The 19,444-nt window shown below is 37.2% G+C and overlaps 1 protein-coding gene across 1 annotated transcript; it reads right to left on the reverse strand.

Annotated features, from left to right (window-relative positions):
• Nucleotides 1–16,454: 16,454 nt before the first annotated feature.
• On the reverse strand, nt 16,455–17,131 carry NDUFB9 (NADH:ubiquinone oxidoreductase subunit B9). The gene is given in 3 exon segments (XM_081950813.1): nt 16,455–16,893; nt 16,897–16,931; nt 16,934–17,131. Coding segments are annotated over 3 exon segments (519 nt in total). The 5' UTR covers nt 17,094–17,131; the 3' UTR covers nt 16,455–16,569.
• Between the last annotated feature and the right edge of the window lie 2,313 nt (nt 17,132–19,444).

The raw sequence follows: 19,444 nt of genomic DNA on the forward strand, positions 1-19,444 counted from the left end.
TCCAGAGGACCGCTAAATAGACTTTTCAAATTAAAGAGTTTTCATTCTCTCTTCCCTTGGCCGTAGGGATTTCTGCAGCCGGGACGCGTTAGTGTTAACCAGCAGAAACATGTCAGTTGTGTACTTGAGAACATGAAAAACATTTATTCTGCTCTTTCTTTAACATGCTTCTGTAACGTGGGTCGGCCTGTTTAATTTCAAAGGAAACGAGAGACAAGGGTTCTCTGAAAATATTTAGCAGATGATATGGGCGCAGTTCTAAATCTCCAATGTGGTGTTTCCAGTTGTGTTGGGGGAGGGCAGTTCCCAGGCTGGGAATTCTGTGACCTGCAGTTCAACACGTGTGGATGACCTGCTCAGAGAAAGAGGTTCCGTCCCACAGCCGCTCACTAAACCTGTTCTGCCATTTTCCTCCTCCATTACGCCCCTTTCTTTTTCAAGCCTGTCCTAACCAGGCAAACCTACGGAAGCTTCCATGCAACCCCGTCGGCATTCGCTCGCCCGACTCCACTTGCCTGCTCGTTATCACTGCTTCTTTCGCTTTCCGTCGCTGGTCCTATGGCACCTCCGGGACAGTCTCACACTCAGTTTCTACCCCAGGAGGGGAAAACAAACAAACAAACAAACAAACAAACAAACAAACAGGCACAATCAGGGTTTCAATCCAAAAGAGCCTCAGCGACCATGGTTGAAGAGTACAGAAGCGGCGGGGGGAGATCCACAATGCTGCAAAGAGCGAAGGTTGGTCCTTTACACCTCAATTTTCCTGATCCAGTCTGAAGATTTTGTTTCTTTTCTCCGAGAATAAAACGCCCGCTGAGCTGACGCTTCCTTCGACAGTAAGCTTTCATGAAACACGCCTGATCCGCACAGGTTACGCTGGTTATATAAACGTTCTTGCAACACCAGTTCTCAGAAAAAGGCCAACGGCGTTCAGAAGCTGAACCCGAATTCGGCTGGCATGAGCTTCTGGGTAATATAGTGGCTACTTGAAGCATCTCAATGCATTAAAGTCGAATCAGCATTATTGGAGTACAATCAGTTACGAATAGTAACCCTCTTGCTGGTACTTTTATTAAGTTCCCAACACCCCAGAATCTTCCGGATGAAGGTGGAATGACTCCCAATGCCCATTTCACAATTGTTTTATTTATTATTTTATTTATTATTTATTGTCAAACATGTACAGGATAGCAAGTATAAGTATGAACATGGATGAATATGAATACAAGTAAATGGGGACAGTAAAACGGGGACAGTAGACATGCTGATGCGCTTATGGATGCCCCCTTTATGGACCTCTTAGGAATGGGATGAGGTCCATGTAGACAGTTGAAGGTTGAAGGTGTGAGGGATTGAGGCTGTAATAATGAAGTCAGGTAGAGCATTCCAGGCATTGACCACTCGGTTGCTGAAGTCGTATTTTCTGCAATCCAGTTTGGAATGGTTTACCTTGACATTATCTTTAATTTTTACCTTTATTAAAAATTTAAAAAATAAAATAAATTTAAAAACATCATTAATTTTTACCCTGGGATTATCCTGAAGTAGAATTAGAGGCAATATGCCATTTCATCAAAGCCAATATATTTATTGACTTTTATTTTTAATGTATTATGTGCCGTCAAGTGGTTTTCAGCTCTTAGGAGCCACGTAGATTTTCTCCATGATGATCTGTTCTTCCAACAGTCCACGCATCACCACTGTAATTGATCCCATCCAGATTGCTGCTTTTTTTCCTTTAGATTCAACCTTCCCCAGAATTAGAGACTTCTCTAGGAAGCTACTCTCCCCCCCTCCCCCATGTGTCCCAAATAGGAACATTTTATCCTGGTCATTTGTGCCTTGAGTGAAAAGTCTGGATTGATTTGTTTGATGATCCATCAGTTTGGGGTTGTTGGTTTTTTTGGCTGTCCATAGTGTTCAGGAGGTGGGGGAAGGCGTGATGGCTGAGCAGTTAAAGAAGCTGAGCTTGACAGCTGGAAAGCTAACGGCCTGGGTTCAAGACCCGAGCCATGTGATGTGATGACCTCCTGTTCCTGTCCCAACTCCTGCTACCCCAGCAGTTCAAAACCTTAAGAAACAGAAGTGAGCACCAGCCCTAAAGTTGGACACAACAGGACAGGGGAAGCCTTTATCTTAACCTTTTTAGTATTTCTTTTTTAAAAAATATTTTTTTTATTTTTAAACAAACACAAACGGACAGAACAAAAAACCTAAAACCATCTTCCATTACAAATTATAGAAAATGTGTCAGTTGGTTACAAAATTTCTGTGCATCCCTTTCATAGTGATCACTTACAATTCATATCAAATCACATATTTTTAAATCAAATTATATATATATATATATATATATATATATATATATATATATATATATATATATATATATATATATATATATATATATATATCTGTTATTGTACCTCAACCTTCATTTGACTTTAATTGTTTTTACATCCTTTTATATGAAATATTCTAAATTTAAAGTAAAACTATATAATGGCATTCCATTAAATCCTCTTAAAATCATCCAATAACATTACATCTTTATAACATGTTCTAAATAAAAATTGGTTATTAATAACAAAGTTTTTAAACCTCTTCTCATAGTCTCCATTTGTAGTTTATATAAACTTTCATATTATCAAACTAATATATATATATATATATATATATATATATATATATATATATATATATATATATATGCATTATTATCATTATTAATCATTTACTTGACTATAACTATTATTACTTCATTTTATACATAATACTCTAAATTTAACTAAGTTTAACTTAATTTTTATTATACGCTTTCATTACATCAACCTGTATCTTTCCAGTAATAGTGCAGTCTTATGTCTCTTGTCATTTGTAGCATTAGTATTCTGATTACTTTCTTGGTAAGTCTTGTATGGACTTCTCTTCACAACTTGTTGCTCATTTCGTATCTTATGAAAACTTGAAACCCTCCATCTGCTCCTTCCATCAGCTTGTCTTTGGTTACAACTGGTGCTTCTGTCAAGATTTCTCTACTTATCTCCATCATTTTCCCCTCTTTTCTTGTTCTATACTTTGAAATCTGGGGTAGAGTTCCTGTCCATCTATCTCTCTTTTCCATATTCCACTCTTGCCATTTCCAACCATGCTCAGTTTGCTGTCAATATCTACAATTTTCTTATCTCTTTGCTCATTTTTTTCTTCAATTTTTAGAACTCTGTCCTCCACTTTCTCCACTTGATAAACATTCTAAATTTTTCCATCAAATTTTTCTGTTTTGTGTTCTATATTCTCCAATCTCTTCTCAATTTTCTCTGTTACTACTAATATTTTTTGAATTTCAAACATAATCATTTGCAACATTAAAATTTATTTTTCCTGTTGCGCTATACTTCCAACTTGTAAACTCTGCCACTATAGCATTCAAGGCTTTTTGTTAGATTTCAAGCAAGTTCATTGTAATCTTTCAAGTCAAGGCTTTGTCCTCCCTCCAATCCAGTTGCTGATAGAACTCCTGAAGAACACCTGTATAAACAACCTGTGCTCTTCCTACTATCACTCTCAGTAAACAAGCTGAAAAGCCTTGAAGTGTCAAATGTTCAAAGAGAAAAAAGAAAAAAACAATGTTTCCAAGCCTCCAGCCTCTAAATGGCAGTGTTACTTCTTTTCCCTCTATTGTTACAGCTCTCTTTATATTCCTCTTTATATCTTTTTTATGTTCCAAACTTAAAGAAAAAAATTATTAAATGGAGAGAGAAAACAATCCAATCAAGCATTGTTAAAAAAAAGAAAGAAAAAATTTAATCCATAGGCACAAAAAAGAATAAAAAGTAGTAGAAGAAAAACTAATCCCTTCAGTTTAAAAAATAAGAAACATTTGCAAAAATTCCATCCATAAAAAGAAAAATTAAAAAAGATAACACACTAAGTTTAATGTAATTTAATTTTGCTGCTTACTCTCTTCTATCTTCAATTTTAATTTAGTTTTGATTTTTTGGGGGTAGTCTCTTTTCCAATAATAAAATTTCCTCACCAATTTGACACACTTTCTCTTTCTGCTTTCTTTCCGTTTCGGAGCTGTCCCAACTTTAGCAGCTTCAATGGCGGCGTTTCTGTCATTGGAAATAAGAGCTTCTCCTGGATCAATCAGGGACTTTGCAGTGTCTCTGATATCAGCAGGACGTACTCTTCTCTGTTACCATCTCTACAGAGGTTTAGGTCCAAAAGGACCGTCCAGCGGCAGAAATATCGACTGTGATCTTGGAGTTCTAAGATCGCACGTTGTGTCATTGCGACGTCAGCCCCTCCTTTCAACCTTTTTAGTATTTCCAGGAGTCTTCCCCAATATCAAAGTTCAAAGGCTTCCTATCCTGCTTCTTTAATTTTCAACTTTAGCATCCAAAGGGTGTCACAAAGAATACTTTGGCTTGCGCATAAAAAACAAAGCTTCAAATTATCAGTAATCGTGGTAAAATCTATATTTTGGAAAATGGGTCAGCCAATTATATTAAGCAGTTTGCCATTAATTTTCAATATTGGTGAAATATTGATAGCATCTACGAATCCTGATGATTTCATTTTGAAAGGCACTTTGGAGTATGAATGCAACACTTTTTTGTGAAGCATGTAAACATTTGTATTTGCCAGATCTGATAGCAGATCTGGAATGAAATTCTCTTTATAATAACATCCTGCAGAACAACATGATTTGCATTCATGATTTGTACAGATAATCCTTGACTTATGACTAAAATTTAGGCAGAATTTTTTCTTGCTAAGCAAAACATTTCTTAAGTTAATTTTGTCCCATTTTGTGACCTTTCTTAGCTTGTTGTTCACTTAACAAGTGAATCACTGCAGATGTTAAATTAGTAACACGGTTGTTAAGTCAATTTGGCTTCTCCATTGACCTTGCTTATAAGAATATCTCAAAAGTGGATCCAGGACACTACAACCGTCATAAATATGAACCATTTGTCATCCACCTGAATTTTATCATGTGACCAAGGGCACACTGAAATAGTCCTAAGTATGAAAAATGGTCATAAGCCACTTTTTTCAGTGATTTAGAATGTTCACTAAATGAACTGTTGTAAGCCAAGGACTACCTGTAATGAATTGCAGGCATCTTCTGCATTCATATTCCTATACTTCTGAATTAAATCTTACAAGAAAATCTACAAAAAAACCTAATATACCAATATTCTTGAAACACTAAAAAGTTTCTCCATTTCTATCATTTATATCTAGGTTGTTTGTGCAGCTAGTTCTCATTTAGTGACTGCTTCAGATGACAGTTGTTCGCAGGGACGACAATGATTGAAAAGTAACTTTGCAACCATTCTTGGCATTTACAACCTTTGTAGATCTATAAAGGAAAGGAAAACTGAAATAAGATCATAAGCACAGTCACAATTTCACTTAGTGACTACTTTGCATAACTGAGTTGCAAGTGTTAATTGTGGTCATTAAACAAGGACAACTGGTATGTAGAAATTTGGAGTTCTAGTTCTGTCTGTATAGTACATTCCATACTTTTAAAGGATGTCTTTTAATCATTTTATGCTGTGCATTGTCATGAAAGTGAGGATACAGTCTCATTCTGTTCTCAAGTAATGTCATTTATTTCAGTAGAGCTAATTGTTAAATGGAAATAGATTGGGTTCTGTGACTTTTACACTATTTCAACATTGTAAGATAGAAAGGAGAATGAATTCATTTTAAATTCAAGGAAAGAATACTTTCTAAATTCTACTCAATTAATTTTATAATTTCATGATAATTTTATACTGTACAACCCATTACTCATTGGGTCATCATTTTAAATTCAAGGAAAGAATACTTTCTAAATTCTACTCAATTAATTCTATAATTTCATGATAATTTTATACTGTACAACCCATTACTCATTGGGTCATTATTTGGAGATATTTTCTTTCCCAAACCGAAAAACAGAAGGAACTGCATGGATTAAAAAAAAAAAAGCAGTGAGAGCTGGAGTGACTTCCAATTTTCTGTTGGCTTTCGGAAATATTTCCAAAATGATGACCCAATGAATAACGGGTTGTGTAGTACATTATAAAATTCCCCATTGGCTTTGCTTCTGGGAAGTTGGCAGAGACCATTGGAAATCATGATCACATGACATCAGTTAACTATGGTGATGCTGCAGGAAACACAACTATGCAAACAAAACTTTTGTGTGAATATTTTTGACATTTCAATTACACAGGAATAATGGATTCTGAATTTTCTATGCATTCTTTAAGTTATTGTATTTCAGGTACTTTATTCAAAATTATTTGCACCATGATGACTTTCTGAGTTCATTAAAGGTTAGAAACAGATAATCAGTTTTAGTAATATATAGATGTCAAGTTTCAATTCATATTGTATTTGAAAGAGTTGGTTTCACTTGCCAAGAATATGATAATGGGAGTTGATGTGTGAGAGGTAACTATTCTTTTCTCTCTTTCTCTTTGATTTAATCCTCATTTTAAAAGGGGATTGTGTTTTGTCAATTTGTGCTTGGGTGTTCCTATTTATTTTGTTCTGTTTTTATTCCCACCACTTCCTAAAGAACTAACAATTATATATCTTGCTCTTCACCTTTAGAAACCACAAATCACAATTGCACAGTTAATTTTGCACCTAATAAGTCAGAAGCAATTTCTCAACTCTTGAATTATGCAAAAGATTGATGAGTCCTAGCCACTGAATGTCAACAGCTCATTTCCCACCTACAAGATTATTGCTGCCACTAAGATTAGTAAATTTCTATTTACTGACCGAGGACTGTCATTTTCATGCCCTGTGTGATTACCTCCTACTGAAACAGATGCTCAAACACCATTCATTCTATTTGGCATGACCATAATACTTACTGTTCCGGATTACACCTTTTCATGTTATTTGATTATATAGATTTATAAAGGCTGGTTCTGATCATTAGTTGCCTCTTGACTTAGCTGAGTACCTGATATCAAATTAGTCATCACAATGGTTAAATGTTTACAGAGTTTAGCATACCAATTTAATGGAAGGTAAATAAAAGGTAAGGAAAGAAGGTCATAGTAAAATGTCTGGGAAAATGTACATAAAGTGGATTTCTGCCATTTCTGTATTCTAATGATCTAAGTGCCAGAGCCAACTGTAATAACATTGCCAAAAAGGCATTAAGAGTTGTTAACCTAATTTTGTGCAGCTTCTTCTCTGATAATATTGTCCTGCTAACCAGAGCATACAAAACATTTGCTAAACCAATTCTCTAATGTAGCTCATCTGCCTGGAACCTGCACTGCATATTAGGCATTAACACAATTAAGCGAGTCCAGAGGTATTTCACGAGAACAGTCCTCCACTCCACTGCTCGCAACAAAATACCTTATGCCACCAGGCTTGAAATTTTGGGTTTAGACAACTTAGAACCATACCACCTTCGGTCTGACATAAGCATAATACACAAAATTGTCTCCTACAACATCCTACATGTCAATGGCTACTTCAGCTTTAACCACAACAATACACAAGTACACAATAGATACAAACTTAAGGTAAACCACTCCAAATTTGATTGCAGAAAATATGACTTGGAATGCATTACCTGACTCTGTGGTTTCTTCACAAACCCCCAAAACTTTAACCTTAGACTGTCTACTGTTGATCTCACCCCATTCCTAAGAGGTCTGTAGGCAGCATGCATAAGCCACCAGTGTACCTACCATTCCTGTCCTAATGTTCCCTTTTATTTGTATCCATTTCATGTATTCAAAATCATGTTTATACTTATATATGTTATCTAATACATGCTTGATGAAATAAATAAATAAACAAAAAGTTCTCATTTCATACTGCAAAATCATCAACGTCTCTGAGGCAGGATCAGGTAGATTAGGAGTTCTGCAGATAGCAGAAACTAGTGGGCTGGTTTGTTACAATTGGCAAACTGCAAACTCATGTTCCTTTTTCATTCTGTGCCTCTTCCCTTTTGTTTGTAGAGATTAAGGGAGATGACATTGATAGAAATATGTAAGAGCTATTATCTAGACAAAGAGAGATGAAATATTCTTTAAGATTGGGGAAATAAAATAATAGTTGGAAGGCAAATGTCTCCCTGAGTCACTAGGGTAAAAGAAAAGGAAAAATAGCACAATCAGACTTGTAATATTTTATTATTATAGCCAATCTCAATGAAGTGTAGTTTTAGACTTCCATTGGAACTGATTTTCTGGACTAATCTGCCTGTTGGGTCTGACACCTTTTAAAGCTTATTTTTATTATTGTTTTATTACATAATCATTACAAGACAATGATTAATATTCATCCCTCTCGATCGTATATCCCACTTCTCCATATATGGAGCAACCATTTATCTTTTTTTCAAAATGTCATCTTCTATAGACGTCTGTAGTTAGCTACTATGTTTCTTCTTTAGCTTGCTCTATGTTATCTAAAACAAAACCTGAAGTAGACATTGACATAGTATCTATACATAATTCCAATTATCATCCAATTAATTTCTTATGTTTCCTATGATTCTTCCAACTCTCTTTACACTTCATATCCTAACCCCACCCCCAACATAGAAAGTCTATGCTATTTCCATTGATTAAAACATTGTAACTCTGTAGTTTTCAACCTTTGTCATCTCACAACACACATCTTACAATTGGGACTTCTGGGTCATAAAGCCAAAAGTCCCATGACATCCAACACATGTTGTATTCTGTCCTCTGGGTTAATAGACAGCAGGTCTTCTATTTTCTTTCTCAGTCTTGGCATCTTTAACATGTGTGGTCTTCAACTCTAGAATTCCCCATCCAGCATCTTAAAAGTTGCCAACACTATTCTATATAACACCCTTCCAAATGTTTCAATTCATACTTCTGTTTATAATAATTATTTGCTTTACCTCAAATCAGTGTGTAGGCAGAAGAATACACTATCAGAGAAGAAATATCTCTTTATATTATTATTTCTCCCACATCTTGAAGGTGTGTGCTGATGTTTTTCTTCATAACAGCTATAAAAGATAAAGACAAAATTGCTACTTTATGAGTCAGAGCATACTTTTCATATAATGACATGACAAGCAAGTATCTTCAATTACATCACTTCTATTATCATAAATATGATAGGAAAAGGAAAGAGAACCTTTTAAAAATGATTGGTTAGAGTAGATTCCATTCTCATTTTGAACAGCATCATATTTTAAAGTAATTTGTGAAAAAAATAAAAATAAACAGCCTGGCTATATAATAAATGGCTTACCTGAAATAAATGACTTGCATTGAAATTTTCTGAGTCTTCTAGACATAGAAGATTTTATTATTAATTATTTACTTGGATGCAGATAATCAAACCTTCCAATCTAGTAAGCTGTTAGCGTGGCCTTTTCTCCCTGAATTGAGATTAAGATATTTCTTTTAGCTGTGTTGCATGGTTGAGGGACTTCAAGTACATTATACACTTTTTAAAAAATGAATAGGGAATAGTCAACAAGTAGTATTGATTGGACATCGTTGATCTCACAATAAAATATTTCACACCTACCCCTGCATGCGGTGCTGGGAGGGGTGCTGACTCCCATCACTGACCCGCTCCGGGGACAGCGTCAGGTGGGGAGTTTACTGGGGCAGTACACTGTCAAACCGTAACACGGGTGTCCTAAGGTGAGCTCAGGGAGGACAGAAACTTCCCACAGAGCAGAAGGGTAAAAGGTCGCTTGATCTTGTTTTTCAGTACAAATACAGACCGTGAAAGCGGGACCTCACAATCCTTCTGACTTTTTGGGTTTAAGCAGGAGGTGTCAGAAAAGTTACCACAGGGATAACTGGCTTGTGGCGGCCAAGCGTTCATATCGACGTCGCCCTGACGAACTCTGACACAAACCTTGAGAGTGGTAGAACTCTGGTGAAGGAGTTATAAGCTATAAAGTTTGAGATCTGATATTGAAGGTCAGATAGTGGTAAAGCTTCACATAATGCTGCATTCTGCAGAAATGTTCTTTCTGTTTAAACATTAGCAAATACTTTTCAAACAACCGAATCATGCTAAAACTTAGATATGATAATAAGAAACTGGAAAACAGAAGAGTTTAGTAGGAACAATTGACTGGGATCAAAATCAATAATACCTGGTTTGAACAAAATTTGCTAAAAAAACAAGGAAGAATCTTACTTAACTAACCACATTTAGCCTAAAATCCAAATGTGTAGGCATTCCCTTCTTTCACTGAAAAAAGATGTGTTTGTGAGTTTCAGGACTGATTGGATAAAATATAGACTACAAGAGCCTTCTTATGTGCCCTCTCAATTGTTTTCCTTTAGTAGCAAAACAAGGATACAAAAATATCAATTTCCATAAAAGGTGTACTTTTCTAGTTAACAAGACAAATGGAATTCTGCTGGTGCATATAAACTTTCACCTCTTTAAGATAACCAATGTCAGGAAGCAGCCTAATGATTGCTCCTTTATTGTTGCAAGGTACAATAACAGACTCTTGAAAGCCCGCCAGAGTTTCCCTCTGTCCTTCTTACACCTGAAAGAATCAAGGCGGGGTTATTTCGAATTTCTTTCTGACGCCTTCTTCTTTCCCAGGACCAACTTATCTTTAATTTTCCATTACTCGTTTCTGCACGCCTTCTTAAAGGTTATCTCTTTCCTCCTCTAAAGAAAGAAGATCTATAGTCCTCCCACTTCTCTTTCCTCCAGGTTATATCTTCAAAGAGGTTTTGCACTACCATTCTTAAATTAAGTAACCCTGGGCAATAACAACCCTTCTAGTTAAAGGACATTGTCCCTGTCCTAAAATGCGGTTACCACTAATTTTTCAAAGAATTATTCAAAGATTGTACTTAAAATGTAGCTGCCTGTTTTTCATAACTAACAATATCTTCTTGAATTTCCCTTGGAATCTGCATCTGTTCATCAGCCAAAGACTGCATAAATTCAACTTTGCAAATTCCCATCTTATTTCTTTCTCTCTTTGTCCAGCTTCCTCACAACTGATCTCCTGTCAGCTTCTTAGTCCATTTCACCTGCCCTTTCCTAACAGGAACCATGCTACAGTACAGACCTTCTAAAAGGTTTCTAGAATCTTCTGTAAAGTCTTTTTGAGAATTTTGTTACAAAAATGTAAGTCATTCATTGCCTTAATCCCTTTTTTAATGATGGTATATACGGTCACTGCACATTTTCCCATTGCCTTGAAAGTAGTATACAGTATATGATAAATAAGAAATGATTATTATCTCACAGTGTATAAAGAAAATTATCTATACAGTATAAGTGAATAATAAGCATATAAAGAAATTTAACTGAGAAATTTTTTAAAAAGAATCTTTCTTGAACTCAAATAATCTGGTTCAGAAATATGATTCAGTTCCTAAAGTAACTCAGAAGGATCAAAAGGGACACAAATGAGAATCAAATGTCTATGAAATGTGTTGACTTCTGGAGAGGAAGACAGAGTTACGTATTGAGAAATTTATGGAGGCTGTGGACAGAAGCAAGAATAATAGCAGAAGATATAAAATGAAATAGGCTTGTGAAAGGTGAAATAAAGAAGAGCCTCCCCTAGTACCTGCCGACCTTGTAGGTTGGTACCTTCCCGATTCCTTTGATAAAACAATGTCATTTATCAGAATTTCAGAAGTTCACCTTTTGTAATAGAATGAGGGAAAGATCTTGGGAGACTGGTTGAAGAGAAGCCAAGGAATAGTCAGATAAAAGACAATTTAGCCTGCAACTGGATAATGGGCAGAACAAGAGGCTCAGAGGAAACATTCCCTAGTTTCTCAGGTTGTAAAGGAGATGTACTTAAAGTTGTGCATGATTCTGTCAATAATAAAGTAGTATTGGCTCATGTAGTAATATTTCCTATCTGGTTTGCCAACTTAGGCTATCCCAATCTTGCAAGTCTGAAAGTACAAGTCTCCCACATCTCCTTTAGTCACTTCCAGATCATGTTTGCAACTGCCTTGCCTACTAATGTGTATGTACTATTCATGTAATATTCTGCCTTGCCATGTCTCTTCATTGGTCTTTCTTATAGGCCAATTTGTTCAATCCAGTACTTGTCAATAAAGATTCTCAATCATCCAGGTCATGGTTGTCTTGGACTTTCTTGTTGTTGTTTTTTTTTGTATTGCTTCTCATCTAAGAAGTTTCTTCAGTCCTAACTTAGAACTGCAGAATCTTCTTGGATGAGAAGCAAAATGTTTTCAAAAAGAAAAACAACAACAAGATAGTCTAGTTGCTTTTTGAAAAAAAGCACCTTTGTATTCAGTAAACCTTCATGGTACACTAGCTTCAATGCATTTTCTCACTGTCCATCAGTGAAGGGCATTCTTCCAATGCTCCTTTTTCTTGGTGTACAGGTAGTCCTTGACTTATGACCACAGTTGAGCACAAAATTTCTGTTGCTAAGCAAGACAGTTGTTGAATGAATTTTGTCCCCATTTTATGCCCTTTCTTGCCACAATTGTTAGGTGAATCACTACAGTTGTTAAGTGAATCTTGCTTTGCCATTGACTTTGCTTGTCAGAAGGTCACAAAAGGGGAGTACAAGATCTGGGGACAACCATCATAAATGTGAATCAGTTGCCAAGCACCTGAACTTTGACACATGACCATTGGGATGCTGTAATGGTTGTATATGTGAAAAATAGTCATAAGTCACTTTTTTCAGTGATTTTGTAACTTTGAATGGTCACTAAATGAACTCTTGTAAGGTGAGGACTATCTATATTTACAACATTCCATGCCTACCTATGCTCTTTGGTAAGTTGAGTTTCTCAATGCTGCATGAATGAAGAGCACAATTCATTCTAATCCATTTTTTCAATCCAAGGCTTTTAGTTCTGCTTGAGCCCATTCCATTAGTCTAATTGTGTACCTAATGACTGGAAATGTACAGATGTTAATTGCCTTGATAGTATTCAACCAACTTTTATTTTATTGGTCCTATAGAACTGTGGCTCTGGTTATTCAGCTAACACCTGAAGTGGACCTATGCATAGCCATTTTTAATTGTAGTCACTTCTTATGCATATTTTTTTCAATATGCTGTATGAGGATTAACGGTGCTTCAAGCTCACCACATCTGGTAGCAAGAAGGGAGGTAGGAGAGATAAAGGAATTGTTATGGCTAGGTGGTATTCTTTCCCGTGAGAAAAATGGAAGTGCCTGCAGTTGGCGGAAGGTGTAGTTTGGAGTCACCAGACTGATGGACTATGAACTAATTAGAAAATGTGATTCTGGGAAGGATATTTCTAACTTTTAATATACAGTATACACTACAGTATTGGGTGTAATTCCGGAGGCTGGCCACATTTAGAATTACACTGAGATCTTGCCAATTTGATATGTTCCTAATAAAAAGACTTTGTTTGAATATGACTGCCTTGGTCTGTTCTTATTTGGGACATGTTACTTGGAAGCTTTACACCTGAATCCTAGCCCATTTTTCACCAGATGTCCAAAATGTCAACACCTATGGTGTACCTTGTTGACCTGAGTGATGACCAATCTGGTAAGAATTTCTGAAAATTACATCTCACTATATTGATTATTATTACTGTGAACATCTCTGTCAACATCTGACATATCTATTTATATCTGAACCAGGCCAAATATTAATGCTTTCAGATCAAGAGAGGGTTTTCTAGTATTGGATTTGGTATAGAATTACTCAGCCAAGAAAGTAAGAGTAAGGAATATTAATAATTATAGAAATAGAGCAGAATGAAGAATTCCTTGAAGCTGAACTCTCGTTCATCTATTTCCAGTCCAGTCTGCTGCAATACCAGTTCTATTGTTTCTTGTCATCTAAGTCCAATTTGAGAATAGATTAATATATATTATAAAATTACTGCTAATATACTCAAGAAAGTTAAGTACTTTCTTCACTAACTTATAACTCTTCCAGCTATATATGGTAGATATGACTGGAATACAATATTGCACTGTTGAATTTATCAACATTTCATTGTGCAACTAGATGGAAGAATTATAATATGCCCATCAGAGCGCTTTTAAAAAGTTTAACTTCTGGAAAACCTATATACAGTGTCATTCCCAGAACATTACTTTTTCTGGATGTTGCTGAGAAAGGGAAAGTTCTGGAGCATTAGGACTTCCCCATCCATTGTTAATAACAGTGTAATTTATTTAATAAAAATCATTCTGCAAATCTAATGTGTTGTATGGTGGCACTTTTGTATAATATCATTATGAAAGAAACTTCTTTTCAAATTTAATGAGTGGAATTTGGTAATCCAAGAATAGATTGGTAATGAGTGATACCATAATTGTATGCATAAAATTAGAGTTGGGAACCATTGTTCTTTATCTCCATTTTTTTAATATGTTCAATCTTTCTGGACATTCTGTAGTCCTGTTACATTATATTATTAAATATTCATTATTTTCCATTGTGTATTTCTATATAGTATGTAAAATTGTTTTTTTTTGGGGGGGGGGTCTCATTTGTTTAGAAAAAATGAAGCTTTAGATGTGCTTGGTTAGAAGCAGGAGAACATTTTGAATGAGGGATAATAGTTGGTGTCCTATTATAATACTAGGACTTCAGTGCTAAAATATTCTTGTTGTTATTTACAGTACACTTGTTAGATACATATATCATCTGTGAATTACCTAGGCAACTAAAATAAACATTTTCAGTTTATTTCACTTAATCGTTTAAAAATTGATGTGGATTTTAGTATTATTTTAACTATAGTTAAAATAAGAGAATTAACATTCTCAGTTAATCTCTCAATCTAGCAATGTAACATGGAATCTTCATTTCTATATTTCTTTTGGTGTTCTTTCAAACACAAAAATGTTACCCCCTGTGAGAAAGTAGGTAACAGTAATGAAACAACATGGAATAGCTAAGTACACTGTGGTAGAAGCTACGGTAAGCTTCTTCTTTTTAATTCTTTTTTCCTCTTTAAATTCTTATTGAAAAATAATCTGTTATTATGGCACTTTATTGTATTGGAGTAATGTCATATAATACTAAGGTAAGGGTTGGGCATTGGCCACAAACATTGGACACTATCTAATAAAATGAAATTCAATGGTGAAAAGAGTAAGGTTCTGCATTTAGACAACAAAAACGAAATGTACAGGTACAGTATAGGTGGTACCTTGCTCAACAGTAGTAACTGTGAAAGGGATCTTGGAGTCCTAGTGGACAACCATTTAAATATGAGCCAGCAGTGTGCAGCAGCTGCCAAAAAAGCCAACACAGTTCTAGGCTGCATCAACAGAGGGATAGAATCAAGATCACATGAAGTGTTAATACCACTTTATAATGCCTTGGTAAGGCCACACTTGGAATACTGCATTCAGTTCTGGTTGCCACGATGTAGAAAAGATGTGGAGACTCTGGAAAGAGTGCAGAGAAGAGCAACAAAGATGATTAGGGGACTGGAGACTAAAACATATGAGGAACGGTTGCAGGAACTGGGTATGTTTAGCTTAAGAGAAAGAAGGACTAAGGGAGACATGATAGCATTGTTCCAATATCTCAGGGGTTGACACAAAGAAGAGGGAGTCAAGCTATTCTCCAAGGCACCTGAGGGTAGAACAAGAAGCAATGGGTGAAAACTAATCAAGGAGAGAAGCAACTTAGAACTGAGGAGAAATTTCCTGACAGTTAGAACAATTAATCAGTGGAACAACTTGCCTCCAGAAGTTGTGAATGCCCCAACACTGGAAGTCTTTAAGAAGATGTTGGATAGCCATTTGTCTGAAACAGTATAGGATTTCCTGCTTAGGCAGGGGGTTGGGCTAGAATACCTCCAAGGTCCCTTCCAACTCTGCTATTGTGTTGTATTGTATAGTTAGATGTTTTGTCAAAAGTATTAAATCCAAATTAGTATATTATATGCAGATCAGATTTTCCCCGCACATTTGTGCTAGTTGTTCCCGACTCTAGGGGGCAGTGTTCATCTCCATTTCAAAGCCGAAGAGCCAGCACTGTCTGAAGACATCTCGGTGGTCATATGGTCGGCATGACTTAATGCCGAAGGCGCATGGAACTCTGTTACCTTCCCACCAAAGATGGTTCCTATTTTTCTATTTGCATTTTTCATGCTTTCAATCTGCTAGGTTGACAGAAGCTGAGACCAGTAATGGGAGTTCATTCCATTACGTGGTGCTAGGGATTCGAACCACTGAACTGCTGACCTTTCTGATCGACAAGCTCAGTATCTTAGCCACTGAGCCACCACGTCCCTTATATAATACTAATGCAATAATAAAATAAATAACCCCTTAATATCTTGGAGAATGAAAGTTTCAATTTTTAAAATTACCCTTTTATATTTAATAAATATTGCAAAGCTTAGACAATGAAAATTCAATGATATAATATGTGAACCAAGGTAGACCATTGACTGTCAGTGTAGCTAAAATGAAATGTGACTTTTTTTAAAGGCTTATATTAGACTTTTATTGGGTTTTCTAGTACAGTAATACAACGAAGAGCGGCTGCAGGAAACTCACAGAACTATTTCGTGGAATTAAATAGACCTTTCAGAAAGGAGCATTTTACAACGGGTATCTGCAAGGCTTAGTTACGTACTGCCACCAGAGAGGAGGCAGGTGTCCCTCTTTACGAGTGGGAGGTAAGTCTTCAGTAGTAGGACCACCGGGTGAAGTTTCTTCCTGAAGCTGCTGGACCACCTTGTCCCAACTTTCCAGGCGCAGCTTCTTCCATTGTTCTCTCTTAGCAAAGTAATCTGGGTACATTGCTTTGTCAGATGGATGCCACATTTCTAGGATCCATTCAGGTGACTTATAGCACTCGTATGTCTCATAGCTTGTGCCACCTGGAGAGTCAGGAAAGATGTACGGCTGAGGATGTTGCCTTTCTCAAAATTCTTCTTCGGCGGCCATCAACAGCTTGGTTGCTTAACCATGTCTTTTTCATCCTTGTGCTCATCAAATCTTGCTCTCATCAGACAGGCGTAGTATTTATACCTATCCCAGTACACACACCAGGACTCGAGGTGCCGCATGGCTCTCTTGTAGAGCCGCAGTACCTTCTGCCAATTCGACAGGTAGCCTACCATTGAAATATGACTTTTCAAAGGAAAAAAGGGAAGAGATTGCTGAAGTGATGGGCATCAGGAGAAAGTACCTGAACTTAAGGTACATAAGTTTATGGGGGTTCACCTGACTATTTAAGGGAGATGAGAGTTTTGAATGACTTTCGTAAACCTCTTAATTATTTAAGTATATAGCCATCTGTGTTTTGAGATAATTGTACAACACTGAGCAGTAATATCTGATTGTAATTGATTACATTAGACTATGTACTGGATTTTCTGTAAAAATATATCTATCACCCATCAAATTTATTTATATGCCAAGGAGCCAGTCCTAAAATTAAACCTGATAACACAAGTGCTCTGGAGAGAATATATTTTTTCTGAGTCTTGTATTTGAAATAGCTTGGTTGTCATATAATACTTATATTTTGACCCTGCTAGATATTTTTACCCTTCATTTCGGGTAGCAAAATATTAAAGGACAATCATGAACTAACCTTAAAATCAAGATTTCCCTTAATATGAAAAAATATGAACAAAATAAGGCACCTGAAGGTAGAACAAGAAGCAATGGGTGGAAACTAATCAAGGAGAGAAGCAACTTAGAACTGAGGAGAAATTTCCTGACAGTTAGAACAATTAATCAGTGCCTCCAGAAGTTGTGAATGCCCGAACACTGGAAGTCTTTAAGAAGATGTTGGATAGCCATTTGTCTGAAACGGTATAGGGTTTCCTGCCTAGGCAGGGGGTTGGACTAGAAGGCCTCCAAGGTCCCTTCCAACTCTGCTATTGTATTATTATTGTAATAAAAATAATTATCACCCACAAAAATTGTCTATTTATTTATTTATTGAACAATTTAAATACTGGCAGCTTCGAAGACTCTATTATTACCAATTTATTATTACCATCAGTGATAATAAAACATCAGCATAATGAAACTATTCCCAGCATAAATTTTACAATCACAATAAATTTCTAAAATTAAGAAATTACTATTTAACAATGTTAATAGTTTTATCATCATTTTATTTAAACAAATATTTTTTTTCCAAATAGCGTTTTTGACTGGGATTCAGGACCCTTTCATCTGAACATTACCTTGATAGCAGCTTTTTTTGTCTTTCAAGGCCATTCCCTCTCTCCTCTACAAATGCCTACCTTCTTGCAAGAAAAATTCTCAATGAACCTTAGAAATGTCAAGTCTTCCATCAGGCACATGGGATATGACTTCCTAATCACCCACCACTCTTGTAGAGATTAAGTATGGCAGCAATGTGCACATAAACAAAATAATGACTCCACTACCGTGTTTCCCCGAAAATATGACAGGGTCTTATTTTCTTTTTACCTACAAAATATGGCTTGGGCTTTATTATGGGGGGAGGGTTTTATTGTTTTGCGGTTGCTGGCTGGCTGCTCTCTTGTGAGTGGGCTCCCAAAGAGCCATGCACAGCCTCATGGGCCTCAAGGGCGAATGGCTGTGTTGTGCTTTCGCAGCATCGCAACACAACAGCCATGAAGCAACCACGCTCATGAGCAGCCACCCGGCAAACCCCCTTTGCAGCCGGGCACAGCGCCATTCACTAACCTAGGGGTATTGCCAAGCCGCGTGAGCCCCTGTTCGCCACTGCCAGGCTCCCATGGCTTGGCACCTTCCAAATGCCAGTGAATTGCGCTCTGCACAGCTGGAAAGGGGGTTGCGTGAGTGGCTGTTCCGCTCTCACTTACCCACCTCCCAGCCTTAGGATGCATGGCCCAGCTCTCATTACGGAGCCAGGGCGCCTCCGCCGCAGCTGCCGCCGCTATCCCAGCCTGGCTTTTTCTGCGACTTCCAACCCGAGTCTTTCAGAAGTGGCCGCTCTGGGCGCATGCTCTATGGTTGTGGACCAGCTGCCTGAAGAGCGTACAAACATAGACTGTGCGCCCAGAGCGGCCACTGCCATAAGACTCGGGTTGGAAGCCGCGGAAAAAGCCAGGTTAGGATGGCAGCGGCAGCAGAGGTGCCCTGGCTCCGTAATGAGAGCTGGGCCATGCATTAGGAGATGGGTGAGCGAGAGCAGAACAGCCGCTCGTGCAACCCCCCTCTCCAGCCATGCAGAGTGCCATTCACTGGCATTTGGAAGGCGCCAAGCCGTGGGAGCCGGGCAGCAGCGAACAGGCGCTCACGCAGCTTGGCGATACCCCTAGGTCAGTGAATGGTGCTGTGCCCGGCTGCAAAGGGGTTTTGCTGTGTGGCTGTTCGTGACCATGGTAACTTCATGGCTGTTGTGTTGCGCTGCTGCGACAGCGCAACACAGCCGTTCACCCATGAGGCTGTGCCTGGCTCTTTGGGAGCCTGCTTGCAAGAGAGCAGCTGCCCAGCAACCCCA

The sequence above is a fragment of the Natrix helvetica genome, assembly GCF_964273705.1.
Source record: "Natrix helvetica genome assembly, chromosome: 4".
Classification (NCBI taxonomy): Eukaryota; Metazoa; Chordata; class Lepidosauria; order Squamata; family Natricidae; genus Natrix; species Natrix helvetica.